Source organism: Anabas testudineus, chromosome 2 (assembly GCF_900324465.2).
Source record: "Anabas testudineus chromosome 2, fAnaTes1.2, whole genome shotgun sequence".
In the NCBI taxonomy this organism is placed as follows: domain Eukaryota; kingdom Metazoa; phylum Chordata; class Actinopteri; order Anabantiformes; family Anabantidae; genus Anabas; species Anabas testudineus.
This window is the reverse complement of record NC_046611.1, coordinates 15,911,135-15,928,742: the sequence shown is the minus strand read 5'-3', so window position 1 is coordinate 15,928,742 and position 17,608 is coordinate 15,911,135. Positions and strand designations below refer to the sequence as shown.

Below are 17,608 nucleotides of genomic sequence, written 5' to 3'. Positions count from 1 at the left end.
AAATGTCAAAGTAATGCAGTGTGACTAGAATTAGTAATGAACTGTATCTGGAAGTGCATTTCCTTCTCTGCTTCAGATGTCACTGAGATAAACTAGATACTTTTATAAACTCCTATTTTCTACTCCAAAACAAAGCAAACTACATATACTATACTAATAGTTGTAATAAACTAAATACAAATTATATATACGATAGAAAAATGTGTGTGCTGCTACTGAATTGAATTCATTCAATCCAAAAATCAGACTTAAATTTAGGTGAATACAAATTCATGCGTTTACAGTCTAAGATCATAAAAATATTGTGACTACTACTACTTTTGTTAATTATCATAGTATAAATACAGAAGTAAATATATAGAGACAAACACAAACACAGCAGCAGCAGCAGCAGAGAGGCGAAGAGAGTCTGGTGTACATCATGACCAAGCACTATTTCTCTGTATCTCACACACACAAATATACTTTATACTAGCAACACACACACACACACCTTTCCGTCACTCTGCTTCTTTCATCCCTCTTCCTCCATCCCTCCCTTATGAATCCCCTGAGAGAGAGAGAGAAAGAATGAGAGGGAGAGAGGGAGAGAGAGAAAGGGAGGGAGCTGTCAGCTTGATTGACAGCTCTGTCGGCTTATCAAATTAGTTCTGGCCCAGTTGCGGCTGACAGTGTTACCGACCAATAAATGCAGATTTGTGGGGAATCATAGTGAGCCATCAGCTTTGATTTGCTACTACATGAGATGTTTATGAAGCAGGAGAAAGGGTGAGAGACTATTAGGAGACACAGACTGAAAGAGAGAGGGAGGCACTTTGGTTTCCTTGCCCTCTCTCTCTTCACATCCCTTCTTCATTTGATTAACTTTAGAAGTGTTTTGCAGGAGAAAATATTTCAGGCCCTGAAGTTTCCGGCAGCTTTAGTGGGTTTTAGATCAATGAGGGAATTATACTGATCTGACTGGACTCTGTTCCTTTAACTCTTATGAGAATTACACTGAATTTAGTTACAGGTCCAGAGGGATTTCTATGAGCAGTGGAGACATTACCCTTTGTCACAATGAGTATCTGAGCCATTGCTAACAACCACTGGGCAATCCCACCATGAGGTAGTACTGGGTGGACCTCTTCCTTTGGGAAGTTATGAGTTTTATACAGCTGTAGACCCATGCATTGCAAAGATACTCTATGCATCTCATGTTTGTTTCAGTATCATACTAGGGTCACCAGCAGGGAACACATCCACCGATGGACAAACCTGACCAACTACTGCGATCCAGATCCATGTAAATATGAGGTAACCATTTATCAGAAAATACTAAATGAAGTCTTTTATTATTTGGTCTCACAAGACCAGATTAATATAAGTTCAAACTATTCACTATATGCACAGTTCACAGTCCAGTAGGGCATCAGGATAAAACAGGACATCACCACTCATCGTACTATCTATACATGTATAGTTTATCAAATTTGACAACCACTAATGCTGCATCTGCCTCATGACATCCTGAAATAAAGAACATCCTCTGTATCTGGTCTCTCATCTGCACTAAACTGTAAACACGACAAAGTGAAAGAGCAAAGATGATTATGTTGCTGCTCATGACGTGAGCTGAAAGTGTGAAGCAGTGGGAGGGTTTGTTGATCTGTAGCAATACACTGCTGTTTTTTTGATGTGTCCTTAATAGACGACCACAACACAGTAAAGAAAAGAGAAGAGCAACACATGGTCAATGCCATAAGCATTAACAAATGACACTACAACCGTCTCTGAAGATCAGATAAAACATGTCTACACTAACATATAGACAACATAAAGGTATAAAATGTCAAGGTGAGCTGTGATTGGTTGGTTACCAACATGTTTTCTTTCATAATGCCAGCCCAAATCTCTAAAACCCTTCATGTCTCTAAAATCCTTTGGTCTTTATCAGAGTCTGGACATGACATTGGCACATGTGAAGATGACTGGATGTCACTAGCATGATGTTATTATTAGAAGCCTTCCAGAGTTTGGCTTTGCAGCTTGTGTTTCGTGTTGTTTTGATATATTGTACCTGTTGACTTCTACATATATTCTAATCTAATGTTCTTTTGAGTCAGCTGAATGATAACTCATGCAGAAGATGATGGGATGTATTACCTTGGTTACCAACCCTATGCAGATAGACTGAACTAATTGCATATAGAAACAGAGGTGATGCTGCAGCACTTTGTCATAAGCTGCATTGGCCCTGTCCGCTGCACCTGCTGATGATACAAAACTCCTGAGATTACAGCTCTTACCAAACATTATGTTTTATTTGGACATGAAATATAAAAAACACACGTAAATATATTTATATAATCCCAAAACATTCATGTCCTCCTAAAACTGTGGAACAACAGCAGGTGACACTGTGTGTAAACCTTGTTTAGGTGGGTTTATGCTCCAGTGTACATCATGATCAATGTCTGCTGCTCTTGTAAAAAGAAATCCAGTAAAGCTAAAGCGTCTCTGGGGAGACCATCAAACCTGCCCTTTATTGTCTACTAGGACAGAAGATCTTTGATCAATAACAGTTTTTAAAAGATGATTTGTTTAAGGTGACACAAAGAGAGGCAGCTGCGAGTCGAGTTAATGTGTGACTCTGCTGACTGCTGGTTTATGTTTCTGATGGGAACAAACAGTCTCATTTTTCTCATCCGTTTCTTGGATACATGCAGGCCGTTAGTAAAATTTAAGATGCTGACTGATTACAGCAGATGCAGAACAACAATCTATCAGCACAGATAAATTAAAGAGAGGGCGGGTTGGTGTTGTGTAAAGGGTGAATGTCGAAAGGGAATGAAGAGGTGTCCCTTTTAGAAAGGAGTCATGGAAAAAATTAAAAGCTCATTATCAGTAACCTCTGAGACGAACGAAACCAATTTGTGTCCTTTAACCCTCCCCCACTTTGCTTCCTATTCCTATTTAACCTTTTACAGCGCAGCTATCTTTGTCTTATTGGTCCACCTCACTCTATCTGACACTGATCTCAGTAACGCTGTTAGGGAAAGGCTATTGAAAACAAGAGTGCTGTGAGTGCCTTTTGGTACCCTGACCTTTCTGTGTTATAAGCATAATAACAGGTGTAATATTCATACTGGTATTGGTTCTTAGCCGTTACACACCGAATAGCTTCAGCAATGTTGCACTAGTTTTTGCAGTGTGTCTACATGAACTAGTTGAACAGAATTGATGTTGAATTGAAGGGGGACCTGACGTCCGAGAGCACACTATGTGTTTCACGCTTCAATAATTATGAGCAGAAAAAAATAGAAAGTTAGCAACAATGAGGCACAAAATCTGCCTGTATCTTATAACTCTGTAAACAGTGGTTGAGTTGGTGTAACTTGGTGTACTCTGAGAGTAGGATTACTCTGTCTCTTATAAAATAGAATGAACAGACGTTTACTTAGAATGATCGAGAAGGCTCTTATGTAAGGAGAAGAGGAATCGTGATGAGTTGACAAGTGTGAGAAAAACTGCGTGAAAGACAAGGAGGAGAGAGGAAGAGAGAGAGAGAGAGAGATGCTTGGGAAGAAAAAGGTGCAATGCAGGTATTTATGCGCCACTAATTTAGGAACTGATACAAATTTCTCTCCCTGTGTCGTTCTCTTTCTCGCTACCATTATCATTAGGCTGTGATGCCAGTAATGAGGACAATATCAGATGTAGGTGTGTGTGTGTAGGAGACAGAGAGGAGGAGAGTTTGAGGGACATCAGCAGAAAAATGACTATGTGTGGGAGACAGAGCGAGAAGGGGGAAGAGGTTTTGAAGAAAAGGTGCATTGCAGGTACCACTAATTCAAGAACTGTATCAGAAGTATGCCAGCGCCTGAACATGGCGGCCATGTATGAAAGTGTAACATGCGATTTTGACACCATGTTCATTAATGTGCTCCTCTAACAAACACTCTTCTGGTGTCAGGCAGTCCACCAGCTCCCATTCAGACACAAGAACATTGAACAGTATCATCTCAAAGACTCTGGATGACCCCATGGTTTGAACTCTGTGCAGACCAGTTTAGTCTTTGAAAACTAAATGTATGATGTGTCAGTTTTATCTTGGAGGGCACTGACCCAACTGTATTAAAGCCAAATTCAACACAAATAATCAACAAGGTGTGGAGCTCCTCGCAATGTTTGCCATAAAAAGAACTGCATCGATGTGTGAAGATGCTGAAGACACAAAACCAAGAGTATGATGCAGGATGTTTGTTATAGGAGGAGAGAAAATTGCTGAAGTTGTTTGATATTCACAGGATGGATGTGAAAAACACTTCAGGGTTTACGCACAGTTCCAAGGAGGTTAGCCCCTAGTGCTAACTCTGCAGTCTCGCCAGATAACAAGCTTACATTTTTTTTTTGTTGTTTACCCGAAACAGCTCCTATAAAATCATATGAATGGATTGTATCATTGAATTTCTTTTTGATGTTATTGCCAGCACTAGGGCATTTTTAGACACTTTCTCACCTTGGAGATATTCTCACCATCAGAAACTTCTTATGTCTCAGACTCTGAATAACAAGGCAGAGCTCAATGTGAATAATGTAATAAAGACCATTTTTGGTCATTATTACTTTTTTAATAATATGGGAAAAGGGCGACACACTGGTGGTTAGCATTGTTGCCTCACAGTGTGAATGTGAGTGCGAGGGTTTGTCTCTTTAGGTCAGCCCTGTGATAGACTGGTGACCTGTACAGGGTGTACCCTGCCTTTCGCCCAGTGACAGCTGGGATTGGCTACAGCACCCCCATGACCCTTCACAGAAAAAGCTGTTATTGACTAGCTCTTAAGTCCTGGAAGATCCAAGCAATACACCCACTGACCATCCAGACATTATATTTTGAGGTTGGCCAAGATGATGGACTGCACATAAAGATGGACAAAGCAATATTAGATGTCACCATGAGCCGAAGAGGGCAACAAGCATCTATCAATCAAGGCCCATTAATTGAGTGAAAGTGGTGGCAGTTAGCAAAGTAACTAGACTGGTCATCAAACTGAGGAAGTGAGAAGAGTCTATACAAGTTTATGCTAGAAAACAATCTGTTACATCGACTCCCCTCTGATATGACACCTTCATCTATTTGGACTCTGCCTCTCTCTGTTCCTACAAAGGTCAGGTCTGTCTACATGGTGCATTGTTGAATGGTCAAAGGCGTAAATTTGATGTTCATTAAAGTTGTGAGCTGATTCACTGATTAATGTAGAGTTTTATAGCTCTGTCTCAGAAATTTCACAGCAGTGAACGAGCCCTACAGTCCGTCTTTATTATTCACTGTCTCTCACTCGTTGCTTTCTCTTCATCCTCCTGTGTGTCTCCCTCCTCTCTCCCTCTTCTGCTTTTTCTCTCCCTTTAGCTCTAAAACAAAAAGTCAGTGAATATTAATGCATTGTTGCAAGTGTGTGTGTGTGTGTGTGTGTGTGTGTGTGTGTGTGGGCGCAGTGGGGGAAAAGGTCGCTATTTAAAAGACATAAAAATGCTGAAAGATGAATAGTGTCCGACAATTTTACACACTAGAGGGAGCTTACTGCGCACACACACACACACACACACACACACACACACACACACACACACACACACACACACACACACACACACTAATGCAAGGTCGAACAAGTAAGAGTGTGTGTGTGTCACTGTTTTGTGAAAAAGGAGTTCTCAGCCATAAGGTACCAACCTCCCACTGCTGCCCTTTCTATACACACACACGCGCATTTCTTAAAAAATGAGATGTCAACACCAGGCACCACAGGCTCAGAGGTGTACGTCAAGGACAGCTGTGTGTGTATCTTTCTATAGTTGTGTATACAATTTTTATGACTTCATTTTGTGGATAAAGTGTGTGTGTGTGCGTGTGTGAGTTCCGAGTGAACAGGCACTTTCCATGGTACAGATTGGAGTGAGATAATTTAAACTGATGACTTGGCCACCATTCATCTGCCATAAGCAGAAAAACGAGTGACCTTTAACCCTCCTAGTTTTTGTAGTTTTTACACCCCTATTCTCTACGTCAGTTTCCTTTTCGCTATGTCACTGTCACTTTTCAAATTCTCATTTAAATTCTGTTAAATTACTCAAGCTGTATTGTATTTAAGGAAAATAAATCTGTTAACACTGTTCAAATGTATCTCACATTGTGAGATAAACATTACATTTTAGAGTTAAGACTTTATAAGTAAGAGTGGGTTAGTTTTTAGGTTTAATGTAGTGATTATAATAAGATGAAAGGTAAATTAGTACAAAATAACAAGAATTTGTGGAGTTTTTCCTACTTTGGGTGTATGAATTCATCCACCAGTGAGACTTTCTCCACCAGGTCTCCTCCGATGGAGCGCACCATGTCATAGAAGTCGTTCTCAGTGAAGCTCTCGCTGTTCTCCGGCAGCCAGAAGGAGATGTCGTTGATGAGTGGTGGGTATTTACTGAGGGGCTAAAAAAAAAAAAACAGAGGAGAATAATTAACATTTCATATCTGGACACATAAAAGCTTTTAACACAATTATAAAAAGTAATAGATAGGTGCAAACAACATACTACAAAACAACCACAAAGCATTTTACAGTTTTTATTTGATTATTTATAATTATCACTGTGGCAGAAAACAGTACTTGACATGCAAATAATGCCTGGTCGTAAAGGTCAAAATTGTAAATCTACTGTATCTTTTAGAAGAAAGGACAGATTTCACTAAATACCAGCAAACTCTTGAAGTAAAAGTCACACTGAATGGAGAAAATACTTTTAAGAGAAAAAGTATGTGAAATGTGTGCAATTTCATGGCTTTCTGCATTAATTTGTAATAAAACTTTATTTGATCTTCATCTAAGTAGAGAGTATTAACAAATGTAGTGTAGTGTGCCTAAAGTACTAACACAAAAATAATATTTATGTATTTTTTCAGAACCAAAAAAATCAGTTACAGTGCGAGTAGAAAATGTATGAACCCTAACTTTTTGACCCAAAGACTCCTCCTAGCTTTGAGGTCATTAGGGTTCACATACTTTTTCCACTAGCACTATGAGGTTTTCATGGTTGTTCTCTATAAAGACATAAAAGATCAGAATTATTTGTGGTATTATTTTAGGCACGTCAAAAGGTTCACATACTTTTTCTTGCCACTGTATAACAATAAAGGACAGAACAATTATGAAACATTTATGATATTTCTGTAACTATAAATATATAGATTTAGCTAAATTATTTGGGGTGCAGTTGGGGTCACTTAGACTGAAGAAGCCAAAATCGGCTTTATAATTAGTAAATTGTTTTATAGTAGAAAGAAGCAAAATCAAAGATGCTGGAGAACAAAGAAAAGCAAAAAGAACAAAAAAAAATTAATAAAAGAGTTATGGATGAACAGATTGTTTCTAGAGATAAAAAGAAGAAAATAAAAGACAGATGAAAGAAAATAACAAAGAGGGAAGAGGAGAAAGTACAGCAGAAAATAAAGCATGGAGACAATAACACATTAAAACTTTATCAGGGTGACAAAGTAAATCTGATGTTTAATGCAGCGACAGACAGAAACAGACATTTTTTGTGTATTTTCTATGACTTGTATATTATTAATAAACAAATTACTTATAATGAACAAAGAGGGACAAAAGGGGAAGGAAAGTATTGGTATTATTTTCCTCTTGTTCTGATTATTTTATTTGAGATATTTCTCTCTATTTTAAGACATTTATTTAAAAGCGCATGTCAATTAATACCAACAATATTTACAAAAATATTCTGCCTTCACATTCTTGTCATTTTCTAGCAGACATCATTTCCATAAACAGGGGTGGCTGGTAAGATAGGTTGTTGTTGGTTGGTTGGCAGGTAGGCAGTGGTTAGCTAGTTAGTTGAGTAGGGGTAGGCTCAGTAGAGTGATAGATAGGTGATGAGCTGATTAGTTCATAGACAAGAGGATGGATTGTTGATTAGTTCTTTGAGTATGTATGTAAATGATTGAGCCAGTTCATAGGGTAGATGGAAAATGGTTTGTGTAGTTGGGTAGGTGGTTGGTCAGATGGTTAGGTAGTTGTTTGGGAAGCTAGATAAGTAGATGGGTGGTTGGTTTGGTAAGTAGTTATGTATTTGGGCAGTTAAGTGACTAGATAGTTAGGTAGAAAGGTGTGTGAACAAACAGGTAGGTTGTTGGTTTTATTGGTAGGTTGTGGATGGTAGGGCTGGTTCGCTGGGTAGATAGGATGTGCTGTTCGTTAGTTGAGTGGGTAGACAGCTATTTGACTAGTTATCGTTGTTAATAGATGGGTGGCTCATGGATTGTGTAGGTGGGTAGATGAGAAAGTGGTGGATGAGATGGGTAGGAAATAGGTTGGACAGATAAGTAGTGGGTGACTGGCTGGCTCAACAGGGTTATTGGTTGACTAGATAAGTAGGTGGGTGATTCACTGGGTGGTTGGTTGGGTAAGTGAGTAATGAGTGATTGATGTATATGTAGATGGATGATTTTTCTGTTGTGGACTGGCACTGAATAGATTTATTTCACATTTTAACTTATAATTATAATTTAATATTTCAACTTTATTGAAATTCTTTGGGAAAGTTAAACATTTTAAATATTTGTGGTGGTAAATAGGATAAGTATACACAGATTTTATTAAATAATTTCATTAGTGTCTAAACTTTGGTATGGGCAGAAGAACCTATTTTTTTTTTTACATTTATATTATTATTTTACATGTACTTAATACATCACAAAGGACGAACAGGAGGTAAGAGGTTTCTACATACTCCTGGCCATGTACTATACATAGAGGGTTTCTGGGGGAGTTCTGTAGCCTATTCAACACTATTAGAGTTCAGTGACTGTGGGCAGCTCCCTAGTGTGTGTGTTTGTACACAAACACACTCAAACTGTTTTCTGTTTGGACCCCGGCCATCACAGTTCATTACGTGTTGGTCCAGGGGCTCAGGGTCATTTAGGCTGAGAAGGGGAGAGGTGGAAAGTCTCAGCCCAGGAGATGTGCACTGACACTGGGCGGGAGATGAGCCATGCTCCCCTGGTCCCTCTGGAGGAACTGAGTTCATCAATAAACTAACAGGGCTGTGAGGTGGACAGCAGCAGGACAACTGGGTCTGTCCTGACCTGATGCATTTCAGTCTGGTTGGAATCTATCTGGATATTACGGTTAGAATAAATGTTTATTAGATAAACCAGTTCCTCCCTCTTTTTTAATTTCTTTCTTTCTTTTCTTTCATCAACATTAGTAATTCATCATCATAATCAATCATTATCTATATCAGTATTACCTAAATCTAAATTCTCTGTTTTGTTTCGTTATATTTCGTTCTTTGCAACTTTTTCGCCTCTTCCTTTGAGCATTCTTTCCTTTCTTTCCTTCATTCTTCTTTCTTTCTACTCTCCTCTTTCTTTCCTCCCTTTGTTCCTTCTGTTTAAATTTGAATGTGATCTTTTTTTATCTCTTCTTTACTTTCCTGAACTACTCCCTCTTTCTTTTTGCATTCAGACAATAATTTACTACTAATTCCTACTTTTTATATTTCATTAAGGCCTCTACTCACTATCCACCACGATTTCTGTTGTTCATCTACTACTATTGTTTTTTTTCCTTAGCAGCTTTAAGTGTTTCCTGCATCTTCTCCTTTCTTTGCTTTCATCTTACCTGCCCTGACCTACCTGTTCCTTCCTTTCTCTCTCTCACTCCATTTTAAGTCTAGGTCTTTCCTTCTCCATCTTCCCTCCTTACCCGCTTTTCTTCTTTTCTGTTGTCCTCTCTGCCCTCCAACAGTCACTTGAAATGTTCTTCATTAGTCAAGACAAATGTCGACAAAAACACGCAGTGACCGAGTAACCGCTGTGTGAGCCTGCACACACACACGGCACCGTCTGTGTGATTTTTAAATGTGCTGATGATGCTGGGGTCAGAGGAAGTGACTGGAGCCAGCTGATGTGAGCCCCCACTGTCAAAATGTTTTATACATGAAGTTAAGAGGCTGGAACACACACAATCATACATAGTCAGACACACACACACAAAGGATAAAAGACTGCAGGGGAGAAAGTAAAGTAAGTAACAAAACAGGCAAAAATATGGAGGTAAGATCTCAACTGCAGTCAGTTATATTAAATTACTTTTATAGTTTGTTTACAGCCTGTCTTCATGACAGTATTTTACATTAATAATTAATCTAATGTTAAGAAGTGCTGATATGACTAATGCTGAGCATAAAGGATATGTCGGGTAAATTAAAGGTGGCGGATGGGTTCTTTAGACCTAATGAAGGTTTGGGTAGAAAAGACGGACCATTTATATTAGTTATTTTTTTATTTGATGAAAACAGAAAACACTCCACTCTTGTAAGCTGTACTATGATGTATTCATTGACTGACATCTCACAGCACTGGTATCTGCAGTGAGATATCTTGCCTTGTCATGGATTCTTCAACCTGTTGGTGGGAACTGATGTGCAGGTATCACTGTAACATCTCATTTTAAAAGCATTTCAAATGTTCCCAATGTTCTCAACAGCAACACATTAGCACATCTGAAAATGAACCATTGTTAAAGCTTCTACTGCAGATGACTTGATGAATGGCATGCGCACACACACAGTATGTGGAAGAGTGATGGCTGGAGATGGAGGTGTTGGAAGGCAGAGGTTGCTGAGTGTAAATAATCAGCTGAATGCTCAGTCAAACAGAGACAAATAGACGACTGAACACATGGAATAATAAACATGAGAGGAAAAAAGAGAGGAGACAAAGTAAGAAAAAGGAAGATGACTTTAGAAAACTGTAGAATGTGTGTGTAAGGAACAAAACTTGATAATGGATAGTGGAAGTCCAATATATCTACTGTCATATCATAAGCTTGATAGTATTACTGACATGTTACCAAACTCTCATTTCCAGTAATTAATAACCACACCCCTTGGTATGACAAACATTGACTCAATCAAATATTGATTGAGTTGGCTGAACATTTGCTGCAACATCCAGTTTTGCACTCTGCTGGTTGTTCAAAAGTAAAATAGTAGGTGCCGTACATTTATCGTTTCCCAGAGAGCTGTAAACTCCTGTCACAGTCTTTGTGCTGCACGTTTGGTTTTGTATGTGTGTTGGTACCTGAAAGCAGATGGGCTGGTGGATGTCCTGCACTCTGAACTGTTTGAGGAAGCGTTCGTCCTGACTCCAGAACAGCCGAATGTCTGGGATGCTGTACAGGACCATGGCCAGCCTCTCCAGGCCGAGACCGAACGCCCAGCCCAGCTTGTTCTCTGCCCCAGCTGCAAAAACACAGCAGATAAACTGTTAACATACAAGCTCTTGTTCACTCTCAGTGTTTCCAGCAGCAGCTGTTTAATCAAACAAATACTAAAGAGACATAGTATATGGTGCAATTAGCAGAAGAGATATTTCCACCAGGAGTTGATGGAGACCAAAAACTAAGAGCTAAAAGAGAGGGGATATTTAAAGTAAACACCACCAAAGATAAGACCATGTTGCTGTGTTCGCAGGATGCAGACTAAGGTAGACTTTTGATAAAATGTTAGCTATTTTACTGATGAGGTGAGAATATGTAAGTGTTATGCAAAAAATCTATCTTTAAATAAATCTGTCAGGCAAAGTTATGAAGCATTAACCATAAAGTTAAGTGCTGTACATGTATAATAAACTGGATCTTCATGGTTATTTCTGCAGTTTACTGACACAAACAAAACTCAAACTGTCATGCTGAAAACAATCTGTTATCACTGTTACTGTGGGTTTTACTCACTGTCAGTCTGAAGAAATAATCCTTTTTTTTTTTTTTTTTTGCTTTATACCATTGTTGTGAGGATATTTTTGTCTGGTCCCAACAGCTTTAAAGAGATGTTCGAGGGTTACGACTTGTGTGTGAGGTTCGTGATAGAGTTTAGCCCGGGGTTAGGCAGTTAGTTGTGAGGATAAAGGTCAGGGTAAGATGCCAGAGAATGAATGATATAAATAAGTGTCCTCACAACTGCACAGAACAGTGTGTGTGTGACAGCAGGTAGTGAGTGCTGCTGAACTCCTGTATATTATTCAACACTTCAACTTAATGTTGTCAATAAATCTATACAACCTTATCTGACCTAAACACGCACACACACACACACACACACAGAGTATTCCCACAGTTTCAGTTTCTTGTTATTTTTTTTTTTACTTTATTGATCAATAAAAAGGAAAACTTTCCACTTTACGCTTCAAGTGTGTGGCTACATTTCCCTAAAAGCAACCAGCAGGTACAACTAGAGCATGATACTCAAGAGCACTCATGCAGGCATGATTGAACAGGATTTAGTGATGAAGTTTGCTGATTTAAAGAGAAAATCAATAGGAAAATTGTCGAAACACAGTCCAGAGAGAAACACATTCACACACACTTGAATCAGCCACAACATTATAACCAGTGACACGCGAATTAAATATAATATTAATAATTGATTATCTTGTAACAATGGCAACTCAAGGAGGTTGAACGGTGGCATATATTAGGGTGCAAGTGAACGGTCGGTTCTTCAAGTGGATGTGTTAGAAGCAGGAATAAGGATCTCGCCTTTAAGTGACTTGACAAAGGTCATATAGTGATGTTTAGACAACTTGTCAGATCAAATTCAAAACAGCAGGTTTGTGAGACGTTGCCAGTGTATAGTAGTCAGTACCTATCAGAAGTGGCTGATGGAGAAGTCAAAGAAGGTGGCCTGAGCCGACAAATAGTGTCATCATTGAGTCGGGTTTGTGCCGTTTTCCTAAGTAAGAGTTGACACCAGAATGTATCGTAAGCCAGAGAGGTCATAATTCTAAAGCCTGAATTTCCCTTTAGGGCTTAATAAAGTTTATCTTATCTTAATTTGTCCAGACTAAAATTAGTATAAAACACTGAATAGCAGGAAAACAAGGTGAATTTTAACCTCTTTGGCTTTTGCTAAGGGTGCACTACTAGAGTCCGATCCATGGAGACCTCACAGCTTGCAGGGCTTAAAAAATATGCTTTATAGAAAATTGGGAGTGAGGCTGTTGAGCCTGCAGAGGGGGGTAGCTTGGTCTGCCATCGTGGAACCACTGAGCTGAAGAGCTTAGCCTGGGATCTTTTGAGGTGAGGAAACAGGAACCAGTAGATGTCGTTCGTTTGCAGAGCACAGTGGACGGGAGGGATTGTAGACCCGGTTGAGCCGGGAGTTTAGGTAGGCAGGTGCTGTTGACTTAGGTAACATACTGTTGATGTCTTGGTGCCAAATGCAAGAGGACACCCCCAGAGGTCTTGGATGGGTCTGAGCTGGTCTGGCAGCAGATGAGACCTTTACAATATTAGGCAGGTGGTGGTACTTGACTCCTATCTTATATGGAACTTTATCTGCTAATGGATGAAAACAACACTGACTCTAGGTTAATACCCCCAAGAAATAAGTCAAGTGCTGCTTTACCCTGTAAGAATTCTCTCCAAATTAAAATAGTCATTGAGTATTACACACAGTCTGCAACATTGTCAGTTTAAGTCTGCCACTATCCCTCAGACAGCTCCATCTTCCCTTTGTGCTATCAATCATTCTGCTAGAGACAGAGTGAAGTTTTTCAAACAGCAGATTTCTCATTTCAGAACAAAACTCTTCAGATGCTTCAAGGCAGGTCAAAGCAAAGGGCAAACATTCTGTGGAATAAAGGATTAGGGGTAATTCTGAGGATTTCAGGCATTTTCGGCCTGGGACCCAGATGAGAGGGAAGAGGTTTCTCTCTCTGGGACAAAGACTAATTGAGACAAACCTGCTTCCTCTTTGATGTGTCGACCCTCCAGAAGCTAAGTCTGTGACCTCTGCCTGGGTCGTGATCCACAGTTTAAGAAACACAACGGAAAACATTCAGCCGGAGAGAGAATTTCAGCCAGAATTGAACTTGTGGTAACTTTAGGTAAAAGTCTTCAAAATACTGAAGAAAAACTTCCTGCAAGTTTCAGGGTTTCGATCTACCACGGTTGACAGCTTTTCACTTTTAATCAGCTTTAAAATCAATTTCTTATTAGAGACCTGGTACCTGATACACCTGTTCTTGTTTGGTGCCAAAAGAACTTATCCTGAAAAGCCAGGAAACTACAGACATGATGAAACAGCTACAGATAAGACAAGTCAACATAAAAGCCATGCTAAAACACGACAGGATGTTTTTCTTATTGCATCAATTACATTTTTTTTTCTATTTTAATTGTTTTTATTTTTATTGCTTTACTAACCAATCCTGAATATTTGGTCCTACTTTAACCCAGTTTACTTGTGTCTAAAGTCAAACAACTGTAGCTGAGCATTCATCATTGTTGTCATTGGAATAGATCCAACATGCAGCAATAGTCAGTCCCATAGTTTCAAATAATGCTGCTCTGATCAAAATGCACCAAAAGACATAAAGAGCATCATTTTCTGATGGGATGTGTTAGTACAGTTGAGGGCAATGGGAATATTGTTACATTTGCAGGTATTACACAACAACATTATTACCAAATCCTCAGGGGACCACACATGTCAGATTCAAGGTTTACAGCACTCCATCAGATAAACATTAGGGTCATTTCACTAAACACAACACATGTAAATAGTCTAATGAAACTGAAGGCAAAGTCAGAGGATCACCTGAGGACAACACTAATGTCTGTACAAGGAAGAACATTTCAGGACAATCTGCTGAATAGTCAGTGAGATATTTGGAACAAAAGAGACAGAATGACTGATCGAGAGTTAACTGACTCGTGCTTTTCATTTAAACTTAACTACAAAAACACAAAAAGATAAAGAAAGGATAGCAGTTGGTATTTTAAGTGGTAAATGTGCCAAACACAAATAGTGACGTTAATCCAGTTTGGTGCAGTTCATGGTTCACATTTGAAGGTTTTAAATCCCTCTGAGCTGCCTTCTCCTCCTCACGACTGAACAGGATTTAACAGGTGAAATCAATAGAGGATCACAGCTTTTAACTGGAGTCACTGGGTCAGTCTTTCACATGGAGAGAGCAGGTAATCAATTGTGTCAGCCAATCAGACATCCAGGTGTAACATCTGATGCCTCTAATGTGCAGTGTTAAAAATATCAGTCCTTAATTCAGCGGTTCAGAAAACGATGACAATATGAGAATTTTATCATAATCTTGACAAACAGTCTAAACATATTTTAATAAATTAACGACTGCGAGGATGCTGCCAAATAGATGAATGCTCTTAATTCAATCATCCTGAGCCCAAGAAAAAGTTACTTGAGGGGACAATGGAGTCTGTCTGTAGTTTCCTGACAAGCCATTGTCTGGAGGTGGATTGGACGCTGCATTATGTCATTTTAATAATCACTCTCAAGAGAAGAGGATGGGGTGGATAGTTTGATATTCTGAGTGCCTAACTTGAACAGTCGAGACTGTCGTTTGCATCCTAGGTTGGTTTCTTTTATCCATCTTTCCTTACATTTAGCAGTTTCCTATATTTGCACGTGCTTTTAAGTTGGTTAAGATGTTTTCTTTATTTACTTGTGTTTTGTCTATTTTCTAGTGAAAAAAAAAAAGTTGAATATGTTGAATATGTTGTTTTTTTCTACATGAGCATTGAGCAGGTTTAGTTGCTGCTGGTCACACTTACCCTACTAGAGAAAATAGAGCCCTGGCCACCAGAGAAGAGATTAGTTTTTATATTATTGCTTTTACATACATCTGCAGATATAATTAGTTGTGTGCAGCCGTGTGGTGGCCACCGGCTGTTATTAGGTTTCACAATAATATTTTGAGGTCAGCAGAAGGTTGAGGAGTAGGTGGAAAGGCTCTGCATCTAATCTGGACATTTTTCAAAATATCTGTGGGTGGGTGAGAGGGGGGGGCATTCTACGCTAATAGATAAACACACCCACAAGCAAACAAATATAAAACAAGAGGCAGGTGGATGGCGAGAAAGCGAGTTGGAAGAAGAATTACATGCTTTGATTGGAAATGCTTCTGCTTATTACGATGTTGTGTAAGCTGCCTGCTCCTCTCGTAGGTGTGTGTACAAGTTTGTCAAGTGCCATGCATACAAACACACACATGCTCCTTTGTACCCTGGTCTCGATGGTCCTGGTCCAATCAGCAGCCGGGGAATGTGGTTTCTATGCTAATGAGTGCAGGGTCGGGAGGTCACAGGAGATGAGGGAACACTCTGGAATAAATCTCCACTTCATGATAACGCACAATCAATCAGATCTGTGAACCTTCTCCTCCTTTTGTACTCTTCCCACTTTTCTTTCACCCCTCTGTCTTCTCTACTTTTCTCTCTCGTCTTCTTTGCGTCTCTTTGTTTTCCCTTTGCTTATTTGCAAAATCTACTTGGCATTTCTCTTTCTTCTCCTCCTATCTTGACTCATACAAATGACACTTTGCTATAACTAAGCTGCAACAGCAATGCTTCAGATCACATTTTCCATTAACATAATAAGAATTTGTTGTTCATGCATCATATATAGGTCGTTAAGTGTGGCCTCCCTAGTGAATATGTGATGTGGTCTTGATTTTCCTGGGGTTAGATGAAAGGGCAGGATGATAAATTTGAGACAGATTAAGGCCTCCACCTCTGCTGAGGGAGGGGTTCTTCCTTCTCTAACACCTCTCTAAACAAACCAGGAGGATACATTTCTGGTCTCCAACCAATTTTCCTTACTAAAGAAACTTCTTGGATGACTTGTGTAATGTTTTGACGTAACAAGTCCAGCTGCCATGAAGCAATTTCCAGATAACCTCACTTGGATAACTAAAAATCTTCAGGCAGGATGTAAAAAAGTTCACCTTCAGTGGTTATGTTCAGTGATATGTTCACTTAACTTTTTAATCACCTTAATTTATTGAGTTGAATGAACTCAAAATTCATTTATAATTCACTCATAACTTCAGGTTAAAAGTCCGAACAACTCCTGTTTAAATTCCGACATTACAAACTAGAAACTTTAAGTAAAATTAGCTTTGAAATATGAAGCCTGAAAAGTGTGAAACTATGAAACAAATACATATTAATGATACATTAATTAGAAGATATTAGCTGATTCTACTGAATGCATGAATGAGAATTTACAGGTTACATATTTGTCATTGAAATAAAGTATTTAATAATAGTAATATTTCTAAGTGACTAAAACAGTGGCCTACTGTACATATGCACCAAGTATTAACACTTAGGAGTCCTATTTTATCCACTTTCAACAAAAGCTAACTGTATTGCTCTATGCGTTTGTTTTTATGTTACACTATTGCAAACTAATCATGTGATTTGATCATTTCAGTGTGATGGTACACTCCTAAGGCTTAATGATCCATAGGTCACCTTAACAACCCTCCCCAGGTGTTAACTTTTGAAATTTAACAAAGATTAAATCCCTGGTTCTGCCAACCAGAGAGACAGAAATGCACACGCCTGTCAGATGAGCAGTTTCTCTCCTAATCTTCTACCTCTTGTCTCATTCTCCATTGTTAATTTTGTCAAAGGAAACTTTGAGCAGGTTGTTTAACCTCTAAAATGTCAGACTAAAACTCAGTGCCACATCATTCCTCCTCCCTGTCACACTTGCTTTAGCTACTATGCTT

General features: G+C 39.0%; 1 protein-coding gene across 1 annotated transcript in view; it reads right to left on the bottom strand.

The window, feature by feature from the left end:
• The window catches only part of LOC113164451 (phenylalanine--tRNA ligase, mitochondrial-like), a 63,254-nt gene that overhangs the window by 24,856 nt on the left and 20,790 nt on the right, over positions 1 to 17,608 (bottom strand). The window contains exons 2-3 of the mRNA XM_026363759.1: positions 11,138 to 11,298; positions 6,312 to 6,469 (exon numbers count right to left, since the gene is read on the bottom strand). Of these exons, the coding sequence (XP_026219544.1) occupies positions 6,312 to 6,469; positions 11,138 to 11,298 (319 nt within the window). The remainder of the gene's footprint in view (positions 1 to 6,311; positions 6,470 to 11,137; positions 11,299 to 17,608) is intronic.